This window comes from Terrapene carolina, unplaced genomic scaffold, assembly GCF_002925995.2.
Source record: "Terrapene carolina triunguis isolate 2854851 unplaced genomic scaffold, T_m_triunguis-2.0 Scaffold112, whole genome shotgun sequence".
Taxonomy (NCBI): domain Eukaryota; kingdom Metazoa; phylum Chordata; order Testudines; family Emydidae; genus Terrapene; species Terrapene triunguis.
Window position 1 is genome coordinate 19,358,691 of NW_020664463.1, and position 18,173 is coordinate 19,376,863.

The 18,173-nt window shown below is 45.4% G+C and overlaps 1 protein-coding gene across 1 annotated transcript in view; it reads left to right on the forward strand.

Moving 5' to 3' along the window:
- Nucleotides 1–18,173, forward strand: part of ANO2 (anoctamin 2) — a 301,983-nt gene that overhangs the window by 280,196 nt on the left and 3,614 nt on the right. Inside the window, 3 exon segments of the mRNA XM_026652275.1 lie at nucleotides 11,282–11,434; nucleotides 11,542–11,594; nucleotides 13,594–13,775. Of these exon segments, the coding sequence (XP_026508060.1) occupies nucleotides 11,282–11,434; nucleotides 11,542–11,594; nucleotides 13,594–13,775 (388 nt within the window).

Consider the following 18,173-nt stretch of genomic DNA (forward strand, 5'->3'; position numbering starts at 1 on the left):
CTGAAATCAGACATCTGTTAAATATTGTATGTCACACCTTCGTCTTAAACTACAGACAATCCACTGTAACAAAAGCACCTGAATATATGCATTTTATGATACGTGTCAGACAAGACAGACATATTTTATGTAAATATTTTAATTGATGTTTATAATGGCAAGTGCATTGTATCATTCTCTATAGCAGGGGTGGGAAAACTAGGCCTGCGGGCCACATCCGGCCCGCAGAACCGTCCTGCCCGGCCCCTGAGCTCCTGGCCCGGGAGGCTAGCCCTGGCCCCTCCCCTGCTGTCCTCCCTCCACCCTCAGCCTCAGCTCGCTTGCTCTGCCGCCGGCGCAATGCTCTGGGTGGTGGGGCTGTGAGCTCCTGAGGCAGCGCAGCTGCAGAGCCCGGCCTGACCCGGTCTCTGTGCTGCGTGGTGGCGGTGGCGGCCACTGGTGCTCCAGGCAGTGTGGAAAGGGGGCAGAGAGCGGGGGGGTTGGATAGAGGACAGGGGAGTTTGGGGTGGTGGTCAGAGAGCAGGGTGTAGATAGGGGTCGGGGCGGTTGGGGGGGAAACAGGGGGTTGAATGGGGGCAGGAGTCCCGGGGGGCAGTCAGGAAGGAGAGGGGGTTGGATGGGGCGGCAGGGGGCAGTCAGGGGACAGGGAGAAGGGGTAGTTGGATGGGGCAGGTGTCCCCGGGGGGCCGTCAGGAATGAGAGGAGGGGTTGGATGGGGCGGTGGGGGTCTGGAGACAGTCAGAGGACAGGGAGCGGTGGTGTGTGGATGGGGCAAGGATCCCAGAGGGGCCATCAGGGAACAGGGGGGGTTCGATGGGGCAGGAGTCTCGGGGAGGGGAGGGGCAGATAGGAGGTGGGGGCCGGGCCACGACCCCCTTCCCTAACCGGCCCTCCGTACAATTTACGAAACCCGATGCGGCCCTCAGGCCAAAAAGTTTGCCTGCCCCTGCTCTATAGCTAAGTTTGTGGCCAGATCCTTTGACCCTTCAGTGGTGCAAAAGGGCCTTAAAGTCGCCTTCCCCAACTATCCTCCCCTTCGCCAGCTATTTCAAGAACTGTTCTTGCTCACCTGGGGATCTGGCTGTATGTTGCAATCTTCATTATTTTAAACCCCCCACCCCCATTTTCACATGTGGGACTGAAATGTTCCAGGCTTTGCTTCAGCTCAGAGGTGCATTTTGTTTTGAAAGTTTGAGCAAACTCCTGTCAGCAATATTTGACTAATACAAGAGTGAAAAAATATAGACTTTTCCCCTTGTAAATATTTTCAGATGCTTTTATGCTCAGGCATAACTCAAAAATGCCTGCACTTAACCGGGAAATGTTGGATGTTTAGCTAGTCCACTCCCAGGCCCTTTGTTTTTATTCATCATCAACAAATAGAATACAAAAAAACACTGTTTAAATATTTGTTCTTGCACATCTGTGGTAGTAGATGTTGGGAGCTACAATGCATTGTCAGTTGTAGCACTAAATGTCAGGTTGCAGCTTTAAGCCTCTGAGAAGAAACCAGAATTCCCTGTCAGGATTTTATGGGAGTGCACCCTGGCGTGGGAGCTCCACCACTGTACTGCAGGGTGCAGCATATGCTCCATCATGTCACTCAGGCAAAGCTCGCTGTTAGAGCTGGGATGAGGCCATGATTCTGCCGTCACCTTGAACCTCTCTCCTTCCTTACACTAATGCAGTGCCTGTGCTCCCCACCCCAATTGTGGCTGGCCTGGCCCTAGAACAGAGCTAGGGGTTGGTGAAGAAGGCTCATTGCACCCTCTTCTCCCTGTTGCAGATCCACACAGGGCCCACTATGGCTCTTTTGCCCTGGTCATGCATGCCCCAGGTGGAGATGGACCGTTGGAGCGTCATTTTCTTCATTGGGATTCCATGTGGGTGGAAGGGTCTGCCTGCATGGAAAAACTTGCAGTCTCGGGACCAAAGTTATCAATTCATAAACAGAGTCATCATCAGGCTTTCAGCATGCACTTAAAATGGGTAGCTTCTGTTTAAATAATAATGTAGAATTCCTCATTGTGCAATCATTCACGGATAATTGGATGGATACCATGTTTCAAGAGACAATAATCTGTATCCCAGGTGGATGAAGTACTATTCCAAATATTTGCTTCCAGCAAGAGAACTGGATTATGTGGTGAGGAGAATGCCTCATTGTCTCTGTTATTATGCCAGTTCCACAGCAAGCTATGCCCTGTCTGTGGGATTCAAGACAAATGCGAAACAAATGAAACCTAAGCTGCTCCTCCCCTGGCCTGCCTGTTGCTCTGAGTCCATATCACTAAATTCAGCTGTCAGATTCACTGCTGAGTGACTCAGACCACCCACATGGACAGGAAGCACTTTAAGCAGCTCAGCACTGAACCTGTCAGTTGAGATTGTTCTGAAGGGCATCAAGCAGCAATGGAGAGGCCAGGAGCAGCTAGATGTAGCATATTTACATTTTTTTCTAAATTGGACTCGAGAACATGGCTTCAGGAGGGAGAGGGTGTGGAAATCCAGAGGTGGGGGGGTGGGGTTATCCTCTTTAATTGTTTAAAATGACAGTGTACTTGGGCTATAAAATGAGATGGGGTATCTGGGAAAACGAAGGGGATTCCTGATTGTTGTTACAGAGCCAGATCCTTAAGTCCTTCCCCAATTTTCATTCTGTCCTTACTCAGGCAAACTACTGTTGGAGTCAATTGCTGTTTGCTTGAATGATGCATAAGTAAAAGCTGAATAAAGCTCTCCAGTTTTGGCTCTGTGGGTATGGCAGGTACTCAGAACCCATCCAGATATTGGGGAACAGTCCTCAAAAAAGGACTGAGGGCCAAATGTGTGGAAATATTTTAGGTACTTATGTCCCTATTATCAGAGTGTCTACCGCTGTGAGAGAGGGAAATACTGTTTATTCACATTTTACTGATGGAGAGTGGAGGAACAGGAAAAACAAATGATTTGCCCAAAGTCACACAGGAAGGCTGTGACAGAGCAGAGATTTGAACCCAGGTCTCCCAAAGTCTAGGCTAGGGCCCTAGCCACAGGACCCTCCTGCCCTTTATCGTTTCCTTTACAGACTTCAATCAGGAGGGGATGAAAGCAAGCTAGGGAGTCTGCCTGCCTACTCCCATACACAGATCCTGTACATCTCCTGTAGGTCCAGCGCAATCCCTGTCAGAGATTGTGTCTCTGACGGGGGGTTGCAGAGGGCTGAGGGTGTGCTTTTCAGAATGATGAAGGGGTGGGCAGGGTTTTTTTGGGTTTTTTGACATGGCTGGCTGAATTCCTGTTTGAAATGATTATTTCAATGGTGCTGGGATTTTACTGCATTACTAATTATGTGTTACGGTGCCTAGAGCCTTGGCTAGCTGTCTCCTTTGTTATTTAAATCTAAATAAACTAATAAATAAAGTATGGTGGCAGTATGCATCTGCACTACTTCTAGGTCCCCTGCAGCTTTGCCCTTGCTCCTTGGGCTTCAGCCTGGGCATTCTGGCTTAATCCAGCAAGCTCTGAAGTCTGTGAGTAGTGCCACTGAAATCAGTGGGACTATTCACATGCTTAAGTGTTGTGCTCAGCTGGGCTACAGTGTTATTTAGCACCATTCAAGATTGAGTCCCTTGAAAACATGGTTCCCTTGGCCCCGTTTCCATGGATTCCCCACTCAGTACCTACTTCTGCCCTGATACACTTGTAAGGGGGTTCTCCAGCACTAATATAACCTTTGACTGTAGGCACTTTCCTCATCAATTTGTACTGGGTGTCAGGGAAGGGTGACAGACATTGTGCCTTATCACCTTCCCCTGGAAATCAAAGGGGAGCCTTGCCACTGATTTTAATAGAAGCAGGAGTGAACCCTTCATCTAAACTTTAGAAAAGCTTTCCACTAACTGCTACATAAACCCTTGACTCTAAAGCAGGGGTGGGCAAACTTTTTGACCTGAGGGCCACATCAGGGTTCCGAAACTGTATGGAGGGCCGGGCAGGGAAGGCTGTGCCTCCCCAAACAGCCTGGCCCCCGCCCCCTATTCGCACCCTCCCACTTCCTGCCCCCTGACTTCCATCCTCAGAACCGCCAACCCATCCAACCCCCCCGCTCCTTGTCCGCTCACCACCACCACCATCCAATCCCCCCTTCTCCCTGTCCCCTGACTGCCCCAACCCCTATCCACACCCCCGCCCCCTGACAGGCCCCCCTGGGACACCCACGCCTATCCAACCCCCCCGTTCCTTGTCCCCTGACCACCACCCCCAGGACCTCTGCCCCATCCAACCGCCCCCAGGTCCCTGTCCCCTGGGACCGCCTGCCCCTTAGCCACCCACGCCACCACACAGTCTAGAGCACCGGGGCAGGCCGGCGGCTCTCGCAGCCACGCTGCCCGGCAGGAGCTCGCAGCACTGCCCCCCAGAGCACTGGCGGCACAGCGAGCTAAGGGTGCGGGGGAGGGAGGACAACAGGGGAGGGGCTGGGAGTTAGCCTCCCCAGCCAGGAGCTCAAGGGCCGGGCAGGAGGGTCCTGCGGGCCGGATGTGGCCCGTGGGCCGCAGTTTGCCCACTTCTGCTCTAAGGGTATGTCTACACTGCAGTCAGGAGGTATGACTGCAGAATATGTAGACATTCATACATAAAGCCCGGGCTGGTGCAGCTTTACTGCTATTGTTACTCAAGCTAGCTTTGATCTAGCTATCTAGCTAGCTCAGGTACTGGAGCAGTGAAGCCATGGCAGCACAAGCTTCAGCATGGGCTAAGCTAGCCCTGCAAGTACTGTAATTACCCAAGCTTCTGGGAGGACTTGTACCACCTCTGCTGAAGCCCATGCCGTCACAGCTTCACCGTTACCAGAACCTGTGCTAGCTACAGTAAAGCTAGCTCAAGTATATCTACTCAACCGGTAATCCTGCTCTATGACTGCAGTGTAGACATACCTTAACTTTGTCAGGAGGTGGAATCCAGGAGATCAGCGTTCCTGCTACTGGCTGCCCCAGAATTTGACCCAACGTCTTCATCCTGTATGGCAAGTGGTGACCCTCAATCAGTCCAGTGCAAAGTGATCACCGGATTATTTCTCAATAAAACTTCTGTTCAGAAACCACAACAAAAGATCTTGTAGATGAAAATCAGTGATGATGTTATCTCAGATTTCCCACCTCCATTCCAGTTGCCTGTTGTCAGTAGCTACCGGTGTGGTGCTCTGCTCTTGTTTGATGATAACAGTCAGTTGCGTGTTCCCTCTGTGTTCTGCCCTGGCTCTGCGCAGATAGCTGACACAGCAAACCCCGAGAGAACCCCCAAAGACCACAGACTCTAGTAAGGTACGAAGGAACCCAAGCCAGGTTTATTGTCAAACGAAGCACAGTAATAGTTTCCCATAGACTCTACAAGACATACTATGAATTTGTGCCCCCTGGCAATGGACCGGCTCAGTCAGTGGCAGGAATCTCCACTGACCCCTAGGCCAGACAAAGATGCGCACTCTGGGACCTACTTTTATACAGTTACAGAACAGATGACTCATCCCTACTGACGTATTGAGGTACAGCCCCTTGGCTCATTAGGGTGCTGTCTCCCCCTTTGATCATGTTGTTTCAAACAAACAGATCTATCCATCATGCTGTCCTTTTGACCCTGTCTTTAAGATGCACCTGCCTGTTCCTTGTTATGTCTGTGGAGTGTCCTTGTATCGGGATGTCCAGGTGCCATCTTGGCACAAGTTCCTCTTATTAGCACTTATAAAAACTCATGGCGATCGGGGGAGGTCCCGGATGACTGGAAAAAGGCTAATGTAGTGCCCATCTTTAAAAAAGGGAAGAAGGAGGATCCGGGGAACTACAGGCCAGTCAGCCTCACCTCAGTCCCTGGAAAAATCATGGAGCAGGTCCTCAAGGAATCAATTATGAAACACTTAGAGGAGAGGAAAGTGATCAGGAACAGTCAGCATGGATTCACCAAGGGCAAGTCATGCCTGACTAACCTAATTGCCTTCTATGATGAGATAACTGGCTCTGTGGATGAGGGGAAAGCAGTGGATGTGTTATTTCTTGACTTTAGCAAAGCTTTTGATATGGTCTCCCACAGTATTCTTGCCGCCAAGTTAAAGAAGTATGGGCTGGATGAATGGACTGTAAGGTGGATAGAAAGCTGGCTAGATCGTCGAGCTCAACGGGTAGTGATCAATGGCTCCATGTCCAGTTGGCAGCCGGTTTCAAGCGGAGTGCCCCAAGGGTCGGTCCTGGGGCTGGTTTTGTTTAATATCTTTATTAATGACCTGGAGGATGGTGTGGACTGCACTCACAGCAAGTTTGCAGATGACACTAAACTGGGAGGCGTGGTAGATACACTGGAGGGTAGGGATCGGATACAGAGGGACCTAGACAAATTAGAGGATTGGTCCAAAAAAAACCTGATGAGGTTCAACAAGGAGAAGTGCAGAGTCCTGCACTTAGGACGGAAGAATCCTATGCACTGCTACAGACTAGGGACCATATGGCTAGGTAGCAGTTCTGCAGAAAAGGACCTAGGGGTCACAGTGGACGAGAAGCTGGATATGAGTCAACAGTGTGCTCTTGTTGCCAAGAAGGCTAACGACATTTTGGGCTGTATAAGTAGGGGCATTGCCAGCAGATCGAGGGACGTGATCATTCCCCTTTATTCGACATTGGTGAGGCCTCATCTGGAGTATTGTGTCCAGTTTTGGGCCCCACACTACAAGAAGGATGTGGAAAAATTGGAAAGAGTCCAGCGGAGGGCAACAAAAATGATTAGGGGTCTGGAGCACATGCCTTATGAGGAGAGGCTGAGGGAACTGGGATTGTTTAGTCTCCAGAAGAGAAGAATGAGGGGGGATTTGATAGCTGCTTTCAACTACCTGAAGGGGGGTTCCAAAGAGGATGGAGCTCGGCTGTTCTCAGTGGTGGCAGATGACAGAACAAGGAGCAATGGTCTCAAGTTGCAGTGGGGGAGGTCTAGGTTGGATATTAGGAAACACTATTTCACTAGGAGGGTGGTGAAGCACTGGAATGCATTACCTAGGGAGGTGGTGGAATCTCCTTCCTTGGAGGTTTTTAAGTTCAGGCTTGACAAAGCCCTGGCTGGGATGATTTAGTTGGGGTTGGTTCTGCTTTGAGCAGGGGGTTGGACTAGATGACCTCCTGAGGTCCCTTCCAACCCTGATAGTCTATGATTCTATGATATGTGAATGTACCTCCTTCTAACAACCCTCTTCTTGCCAACTTCTGTGAGTGAGGCCTGCCTCTGGCTCACAGCCCAGCTTTTGCTTAGCAATGCCTGGAAGTACTTTGGTTCAGGCTTCAGGCCTCAGACTGGGCCCCTGACACAAGAGTTTATGTTTCAGGGCCTCATCTTACTACATTGGCTATTTCACTACCACCTACATTTTAAATTCCAGTTTGGGCAAATCCTCAGGTCCTTACTCAGGGCCAGAGCATGTCCTAAAGAAGTGTGTATGCAGGGAACCTTCAGTGCATGAATCTTTCCCCACCCGTAGAGAAAGGCAGAGTTAGCTGTGTCCTTTGTAATCATGCAGAGGGCTGTACACACCTCCAGGGATCTGTGAACAGGGAAGGGTGTGGAATGGGAAGGGCGATGGGGCCATGCATTCTGGAGGTTTGGAAGAATTTCCCCTCAAGCAGGAAAATCCATCAAAAAGAATATGTCTGAGGCACCAACAAAAAACACATCACTAAAGAGCGGCCCACATTTTTCTATAATCTCTATATTGAGGTTGGATTTTAAAGTGTCATCTCGGCATGTTCTGTGTAGGCATGTTGTATACATTATTGCCACAGAGAAGTGAACTGTACTTTCCCCTTAGATTTCCCTGCCAAGCTTGTGGTTGTATATTTCAAGGCTACCGTTTCTCTAAGAGTACTTGGAATGTCACTCAGAATGGGACTGATTTGGCCATCCTTGTTCACTTTTAGTAACACTTCATGAGAAATCCCTCTGAAATCCAGTGGACTACCTGAGGGTTGTGAATAAGGGTGGCAGAATCATGAACAGTTAGCTTCCTTTGAGTCTGATTATGCCATTGAAATAAATGGGGTCTACTCAATGTGCGTGTGTGTGTGTGACTGAACTAGTTACAATGAATGATTTTATTTTGGGCCTGATTCTGTGTCCCTTACTTAGGTGGAGTAGCTAGTACTCATGCATTTACTCACATTGAATCGGATGGGGGTAGTTGTGTTAGTGCTACTAAACGTGCCTAAGGAAGCAGAACTGAACTCTCAGTAAATTTAGCCTCTTTTTATGTCCTCAAATAAAAGTGCACAGACTTTAAGCTTTAGTAATCGACTTGTTATTCATCAGTACTCCCCTGATAGTTTAAACAAACACATTTCAGTGCCTGGATCATGCACAAACTATTTGTTTTGACTGTATCATGGAATGTTTTGCTTTTCGTGACAAATGACTGATCATCTAAGGCTATGTCTACACCACCCCAGAGTTCGGATTACAGGGGGGTATGAATAACAGTGCACAGCAAAGTGTTGTGGTATAACTCCCCCCTCACAGGACTATATTAGTGTGATCTAGGAACCTTTACATTGTGCCCACAGCGTCCACAGGGGGGAGTTAAAGCACAGCACTTTGCTGCACGCTGCTATTCACACCCCCGTAGTTGGACCTGCAGGGCAGTGTAGACAAAACCTAAGTCACATGGTAGTGTTTCTGCTACTTGTCTGGATCATTGAAACGTTAATTTAAAAATAAAAGGAAGGAAATACAGCGATTTCAACATGACCACACAAACATTTCTGGCACGGATCTTTGTATGAAGGCATGTTTACATAATCATCCAGAAGATGTTTGTGTACCTTGAATGTTCTTTTGTGAACGAAAACATCATTCATGCAGATGTTCCTAGGAAATGAATTAAAATGGTTGCAAATAATATCACAGGAAGTATTTGTGGTTTATACTCAGACAAATCACTGCAAAGACTTTTTTACTGATTCCACTCAGCTCTAGCCCTGCTAACTTCACTTCCGAACAAATAAAGCACATTTTGGTGCTATATATTTTTCTAAGCATTTCAAAGGTTTTTGAGATACTTCTCTAACATCTGCTTTTATTTCCTTACTTCCTTTTCCTGATTCGAACATAAAATATTCAGCAAACTATAATTTAGAGGGTAAGATATTCTTGTATGTTGAAATAGCTCCCATCATGCTATGTTAGGATGATATAACCTTTATCCCTAAAGCAAACCATTGAAAATGGCAAACCAAGGCCACAATTATCATGGAGATAATGCTTTGTTGTGCAAATATATTGTCACTGGGAGAGGAGATGGGGGGACCATAATGCGGCTTGAAATAGGTACACAAAAAATAAGCTGGATACAAAAGAGATCCTGGGGAAAGCTGTTTTATCAGTTGGCTGTGGGCTGTGACAACAGTGCCAAAGGAAATTATTCTAAGGAAAACAGTTGAGTAGTCCTGCTATGCTAGGATTAGTTTTCTTTTCCATTTTTTCTCTCTCCTCCAAAAGTGCAAAGGATATCTGCTGTAATGGACTGCGAGCTTGTACAGGGACCTTATATTCTGTTTACAAAGAAGCCACAATACATATCGCTGCAGTCCACTCAAATCCTATTTGTAGCACTATTTATATAACAATTCATTAGTTTAATTTAGTTGTGGCTATCTCCATTGCAGCTGTGCAATATGCCTTTCAGCCAGTCTCTCCTTATGCCACCCTGTGCTACCTTCTTTGGGAAATAAGAGCTCATCTTTATATTAAAATAATGTTCTGTGTTACATTTTACAAAGAGAGGACCAGTCTTGCGTGGTGACAGCGTTATCAAGTCCTGCGTCTTCATTGGGAGACAATGGTGCTTAGGGCTTCTTGGCAGCTGGTCAGCACCTACAGCATAAGGAGGTCATCATTCCTCAGGTGCTGGCTCAACACCTCTCAAAATGGGCCCAAAATGGACCTGATCCTGCAAGCTGACTGTCCTCTGCTGCTTTTGAAGGCAATAGCAATTAAGGACACTCAGCACCTTGCAACATTGGGCCCAATGTGCACTGTTCATGGTCTTAACTATCTTTGAAACATTGGGGGACTTTGGAAAAATACATTCTTTCTGCTAAATTACACTTTGCAGGGAGAGGATCTGAAAATTGGTGTCTAAGTTGTCTGCAGAATAAAGCTTCTTACTTACGTCCAGATCATCCGTACCCCCATGGAAAGGGCATAAACAATTCAGGAAATGCCAAGAGTGAAAACTCTTGAGGTATTGTTTGCTTGTATTGTGGTAGTGCCTAGGCAGAGCTGTCCCTTGGGTAGGGCGAATCAGAGCGACCGCTCCCGGCCCCGCTTTTTGGGGGGCCCCATGGGCTGGTGCGGTTCGCCGGTGCAGTTGGTCCCGGAAGAGATGAATCCGTCATTTCCACCCTGGGCCGCGCACTTCCCTAGGGACGACCCAGTGCCCAGGGCTCCAGTGATAGACCAAGCCCTCACTGTTCTAGGTGCTGTACAAGAGGCAACATCCCCTCCGGGTAAAAGAGTATTCCTGGAAGAAATCAGGATTGTGGCCCTTCAATGCCACAGATATTCTTGGATCTGTAGAAATTTTAGGGCTTCTATGCTTAGGGCAGGGTCTGGCCCTCCATGTTATGTTCCCTTAGGGCAGGGTCAGGCCCTCCATGTTAGGCTGCTGTTACTTCCTGAAGCAGGAATGCAAAATGTTATGATGCGATGAACAGCATTGGCTTCTACTGAGAATTGCACCAGAATGCCCCAAGGTATGGAGGGGGATGATGCCACAGAGAGTGGCCATACCATAGTTTCATCCCGGAGCCCAAACACCTACAGCAGGTAGTTTGCCCAGACAGTCTTCCAAAGGGTCTTGGGAATAGGGGATGTTGCCTCATGGATTTCCCTTCCCTATTTATATGCATTACTTCTCCTCTACAAACAAACAGTGGGAGGGATAACATGGCCTCATTCAAGATAATTGTATTTAAAAGGAAAATAGCATGCATTGCTACTTTTCCTTCATTAGACTAATATTTACTCTGGCCCACGTATGCACATTGGAGACCAGGAGCAATATTAGAACCATTATAAAAACACAGTGACAAGCCCTTCTTTCTTTCATAGCCTCACCTTGTTTGTTGTACTGTTTAACAACAGGACAGAAATGTTTGAAATGGAATTTTATATTTCCTGTAACACACAAATCTCAGCAGCTGATTTCCTGCAGACATATATTTAATATGCCAGTACAAAGCTTCTCTCAGAACAATACGTCTCTCTCTTCTAGTTATCCAGTTTGGCTTTGTCACGCTCTTCGTTGCCTCCTTCCCTCTGGCTCCAGTGTTTGCCCTTCTCAACAACATCATAGAAGTTCGGCTGGATGCAAAAAAGTTTGTTTCTGAGTTAAGGAGGCCAGACACAGTGAGAGAAAAAGATATAGGTACGTAATGAAGAATCATTGCAATGATGGCAACACCTGGAATTCACCTCGAAAGAGGAAATTAAGATTAATCCTGTAACAAAGCTTTGCTATTAACTCTCTTACAGGAATTTGGTATAACATTCTGAGTGGTATTGGAAAGTTTTCAGTTATCATTAATGTAAGTATTTGATTATGACTTTATGAGCTTATTTTTTTCTCTTAAGCCTAATTTAAATTTTGAGCAATGCCTACTTTCTTCAATTGCCATAAAATACAATAAAAAACTAAGTTACCCAATTTGCTACTCCTTGGGTTTAAAACATTATGTAATGTTACATAGAATCAGAATTACATGAGACATGTACATTTACTCATCTCTGTTTCTGAATTATTATGTTTTGTGGGACATGAAGATTAATTTATACAGGAATCACACATTAATGGGCCAGATCCTGCAATTATTAGTCAGGCAAAATTCCAAGCACGCCAATAGAGGACTAAGTCTCATTTATTAAAAATGCTGTATGAGAACTAGGTATTATAATGCTTAGACACATTTACGTCATTCTCTGGCAGTGTAAATATAGGTTTGGATGAAGTCAGTGTGAATGTAATTTACTTGAGCAGTGTAAAGGAGCCTAGGGCCTTATCTCAAAGAAAAAGTTTTGCCAGTTATGCAGCTATTGTTATACACGTATAGTTATACCAGTAGACACTTAAGTAGACACTCTGATTCCAATATAAGAGTGGCATTTTTTGGTGTACCTTAAACCCCTTCTCAAGCAACATATGTTAGACTGAAAAAGGTCACCCATACCAGAAAAAGAGTGTCTGCTTGGGGGAAGGGGTGTTATGCTGATTATAACTATATTGGTTTAAATTCACACCTTAGGTTATACTGTAAACCTTTCCCATGTAGACAAGGTCTTAGTATACATGAGAATCAGGCCCCTGGGGTTTAATCATAATAATACCCAGTACTTTTTCACCATAGATCTCAAAGCACGTTAGAAAGGAAATGGATATCATCACAGATGAGGAAACTGATGTGCAAAGAAATGATGTGATTTGCCCAAGTGGCAGAGCCAGGAATAGAATGCAGATCTCTCACTCCCAATGCTAAGCCATATCAGCAGAACCACGCTACCTCCCTCAGTTATACCTAAGTGCACGTTGCAGGATCAGGCCCTATAGTTATTTACATTTTCAGACATACTCTAGTTGCTTGTATTCTCCAAGTGCTTTAATTAAAACACCAGGTATGCTGCCCCTCTGTTGTCGGAAGCTGGAAAGTGAAAATGTGCATACTTGAGTTTAAAAAATATTTAGGTCCAGATTCTGTCATCTTTACTCAAGTATCATTTTTTCAGTGGGACTACTCACAGAGTAGGGTGGCAGAATATGGCACTCATTTAACTATTATTTGCACATTCTAAATGCTTCTGGGGCTAATTCTGATCTCATATCCGTTTGACACCAGAGTAAACTCCATTGACTTCGTGGAGCTACTCCAGATTTAGAATGGAGCAAGGGAACCGAGAATGTGTCTTATGGGCCACACCTCAGCTGGTATAAGTTGGCATAGCGCCAGTGAAATCAGTGGAGCTACACCGATTTATACCAGCTCAGGATCTGGCTGTTATATATGCTGTGGTCCTGCTCCTGCACTCTTTGTAGTCAGTGGTAAAACTCCCATTGAGATCAATGGGGGCAGGATTAAGACCAGTATATATGAGGCAATTGTTGTAATTACTCTTTGCTCTTAAAAATGTCCCACCTGCCTAGCTATATACTTTCCTTGGAGACAGAGGTGACACATAACTGTTGATAGTTGGGGGGGGGGGAGGTTTGGAAGGGGGAGAGGGTACAATTTTGAATTCACTCCCTGCCAAAAAAAAAAAAAAGTATAAACCTTGGCAGAAATCTGGCAGGGCATGTAAACCCATGTGCCGCCCACAATCCCACGAGTTTCCTCTGCCTGGAGAGAGAGACAGCAGGCTAATGTAGTTTAAAAACACTTATTCTTTGCTGTGTCTGGCAAGTCCTCTCTCACTTGTGAGGTTGCAAAACTGATCATCATTATTCTATATTTATTTGAACATGAAAACTATCACCTGAATTCAATTAATCCAAAACACATCATCTGTAGATTCACTGGGTTATTTTTTGTCTCCCAGGCTTTTGTAATCTCTGTCACATCTGATTTCATTCCACGCCTTGTGTATCAATATGCATACAGTCAAAATGGAACCATGCATGGCTTCATCAATCACACCCTCTCATACTTCAATGTTAGTCATCTCAAGGCTGGAACACAGCCAGACATCTCACAGTTTGAACAGGAAGTTATATTCTGCAGGTAAAGTAGCTCTAACGACACTTTGTGGAGGTAAAGTCAATTGTTTCAGTCACATGTTAGATAAAAGTGTTTCCTCTCTGAGTTAGACCTGAGAAGCTTTTCTATTCTTTTAAACTATGATCTTCTTAGTTAATTCAGATATGGTTTTTAGAATATGCAAAATCCAGTGGTGCCTCCATGCATAGAATGAACAGCTTCATCCAAGACTTCTGCTGAACATAAAAACCTAGACCTCAATTCTTTTCCTACTGACATCAAGGACAAAACTCTCATAGATAAGAATGGAAGCAAGATCACACCTTAAAAACACACTCCCTCTAATTAGAACAACATTTCCTCCCTTACGGGGTCCCGTTTTCCCCACGCTTTCCCCTGCTTGAAAACCCACACCTTTCTCATGGTCACTCGCTTTAATACCATGTTTTCTGAGAAGGAACACTAGGGGGAATTCCCTTCAGAACCTATCAACAGTATTTAGTCTGTTGTCCCTTAAGCCGAGCAGAAAGCCAAAGTTTGGAGGCTTGTGAGGCAGTATGTAGTTGTCTTTGGAAGAACACCCCTAGTGGCGGTCATTAACACCAGCCCCAGTTATGGAGCTAGCTGCATTTCTGTCCCCTTTCTGGTCTGTCCAAGAGCACCCAGTTTAGGTCTTGGGCCTCTTGCCCTTACCTGTATCAAAGGGAATCACTCAGTTCTTCCACTCTCAAACCAGGATCTAGCTTCAGTACCAATTGGTATTGCCCTGCAAGTCTGACAGGGTTTAGGGAACCCTATTTCCTCCCTTCAGGAACCTGTGACCAGTGATGGGGACCAACAGCCTTGTTAGAACAAAGTACTTTTATTTGGAAGCTGGAACAAAGCATTACAGAAAAAGGGATGTAAAAACACAAACAGCCGACATTCATGTCTATTTTACCTCAAGTCCCACCATCTTAGTTGGGAATTAGGCAGGCCTAGCTTCTCCAGACATGTCAACGGGTTGCTGCTTGAGTGTCTTTTCAATCTGGTTCCCCCGTGCATCCCTAAGAGAATGTCCTTTTATATCCCATGAGAGTTCTAAGTTCCTCCTCACACCCCAGACGTCTTCATTGCTTGTGGGTTTTGTCCCCTCCTGGTCAAACCAGTTCCATAGGCTCAGAGGGGAACTGAGCCAGAATCAGCAGAGCTAGTAGTTCTGGCAATGTCCTTTAGCATTCCCTTTAATAGAAGCCGATAAGGGACCACTTGAGCCCCCTCTGCCTGACCTATCTCAGACAAACCCCTAGTGAGGAGCAATTAAAGCAAACCATTCACACCGAAAACAGCACCCCAGTAAAACTTATTACAGGGCCCTCTATATTTGCCACAGCCCCTAAGTCACTACGGCTGAAGGTTTTGCCTGTTTATTATTTCTAACCATAGCTGAAATGGGGACTTAGATACCAAAACTAGACATCAGATCCAGAGGGCTGATTCTGTTCTCCTTTGGACCAGTTTTATAACACAGTATCTCCATAGATTTCAGTGAAGTTATTTCTGATGAACATTACCATTAAGGGAGATCTGAATCTGGCCCCACGTCTCCACTATGGTGCTGCCAAAGCTTGTGGGCATGGTATTATACTGGCTATTTTGAATAAGTAAATCTAATTATATTTAAAATATGAATGCTGAGCTATTCTATGTCAATGAACTTTGTCAGCATTATACTTTAATCGTTTTATATTCATAAATCCGTAGATTATCTTGAACACGGAGATGCTGGCATGTAATACTGTGAGTCAGCATAGAAATCATGCTGTATTTCCTGGTTAGAAACCCTCCCATTCCCGACACCGGTTAACTAATTTTGTCTTAGATAAATATCTCATTATTAGCTGCAGTGATCCCTACATTTCTCTATACATACTATAGGCAGTTTCTAGGCAATATTGTAAATACACCTATTATTACAGCTATCTAAAGCAACTGGACATTTTGTAGGGTGGTCATTGACCTATATAAGTATTCCTGTCTTTTATATAAACTATAAAAGTGGCTCTTGTTATGACAGAAAAGGCTAATAACTAGCTAGCTGTAGAGTCAATGGGGAGTGTCCCACATGTGTAAAGTAGTTGTTTTCAAGAAGAGAAATCCAAGTTGTCATTGTTTGGTGTGGAATGTGAACAGTTATCCAATGTTGCCATCCTGATCTATGTGAATAATCTTTACTCGTACAAGTGATCCCATTGATTTCACGGAGTAAGGATTACTCAAGTGAGTAAGGGCCACATGGTCAGGCTCCAAGATATGAGTAGTAGGTAGGGTGGGTGGGTAAGCCAGAACAGTGCAAATGTCCTGCGATGAGGGCTGCAACACCCAATTAGCAGACTAATGCCTGGTCTACACTGGGGGTGGGGGATCGACCTAAGATACGCAACTTCAGCTACAAGAATAGCGTAGCTGAAGTCAACGTATCTTAGGTTGACTTACCTCGCGTCCTCACGGCGCGGGGTCACCTGCCGCCGCTCCCCCGTCGACTCCGCTTTCACCTCTCGCCACAGTGGAGTACAGGAGTCGACGGCAGAGCAATCGGGGATCGAATTATCGTGTCTACACTAGACACGATAAATCGATCCCCAATAGATCGATCACTACCCGCCGATCCAGCGGGTAGTGTAGACGTACCCTAAGAGAGAGCACTGAGTCATTGTGAGAGTGGACAGCACTTGTAACAAGCAGACCGCTGAAACCCAGAGGAAGGACATGGGGCACAGGCCACTTGCCGGTTTAAACTAAAGTAAATGGTGGATTCTCTGAAACTTGGAGTCTTTAAACCATGATTTGAGGACATCAGTAACTCAGCCAGAGGTTAGGGGTCTATTACAGGAATGGGTGGGTGAGGTTCTGTGGCCTGCAATGTGCAGGAGGTCAGACTAGATGATCATGATGGTCCCTTCTGGCCTTAAAGTCTGTGAGACAGTAGAAAGAGCAAAAACCCTCCGGTGGCTAATAGGGACATTGTGGGAAGCAATGGTGTGGCATGTCCAATAAGCACTGCTGGTGATGGGGACTCTGCTCAGTGTTATCTTCTACTCACCTGTTCGTCTGTGGCAGGCAAGATATAATTGTCTTAAAGCTATGCTCTGGGCCTCCTTTTGCCAAATTGCTCTTCTCCTCCATTTCTCTATGTTGCTAGCAAATAACTCTCTAGCACAATACAGAACTATTACATGCTTTTAGATTGTCCTCCAAGTGTCTGTGAAGCATTCCTTCTCCCCTCCTCCATCCCCCCGATTTTTGTTGTCCAAGGTGGCTATACGTTATTATTTTAGGTAGTCTCTCATCAGTCATTCCTGTGACATGGCCATCTCACTTCAGTGGTGTCTCTGGTGTCTTGGTGTTGATTCCAGTTACTTGGACTTGCTCACAGCTTCATTGTCTGGTGTATGACTGTTAATTTACCTGGAAGATTGTCCACTGGCAGCAATGATGAAACGCACTGCTTGGGTTTACATGGCCTTGATAGGGCTGCAAAACAAAGAGCAGAGCAAAACCATAGCAGATGAAATTCTAGTTCATTGTCTGGAGCTGCATGTCAGGTACATTCCAATTCTTCCCTCTGAGCAGAAAGTGTCTCCTGTACTGAAAACAAGAAACCCAAGTTAAAAGTCTGACTCTGTACCAGACTAATCTGATGTTGGTTCAGTGAGAAACAAATGAGAACATTTTTCTTCCTTTAATTATCAGGAAAATACTATGGGAAGATATTAGCAAGTTTGCTGGTCATTTCTGAATATCACCCGCCTCAGTGAAATCTTATCAAAGTCACAGCTTTGGCTAGAACACTAATTGTGATAAAACATAGGATATCTAACTCCAAACCCAGGAGACATGCTACAAACAGTGTCCCTTTTACTAGAAAAAAAAAACTGTTTCTTTTTCTGGCAAATACGTTGGGAACAAGCTGACCTCTCTTATTCTTAGATTTCTGTGACCTCTGGAGATAAATGTAGTTACAATAAGATTGAATTTTGCTCCTTACGGGCATTACCAGAGATTAAGGTATCTTAAAAATAACCATAACAAGTTAGAAAATTCTCCCACTGAACATCCAGAATAAATTCTCTGAATATTTTGAGCAGCATTTTATGCAATGCTGTGAACTCTTTGGCACGACTTCCAAATAAACATTGCTGTGATGCTAATCGGTTGCATATCATTAGTTGTAATGATTTTTCAGAGCAAAAGGACATTTGTGTAGCTATTGCTAAAGGCAAATTAAAAGCAAACTGGGTTAAGTTATATGTCATTTTTATTGCCCTAGTCCTTTTAACCTTTATAATCTCACGCAATAATGGAGTACATGAAAACATGCTGGTCACATACGCACATTCAGAAGAGAAAGAAGGCAGATACAAATCTTTAAAGGGAGTTTTT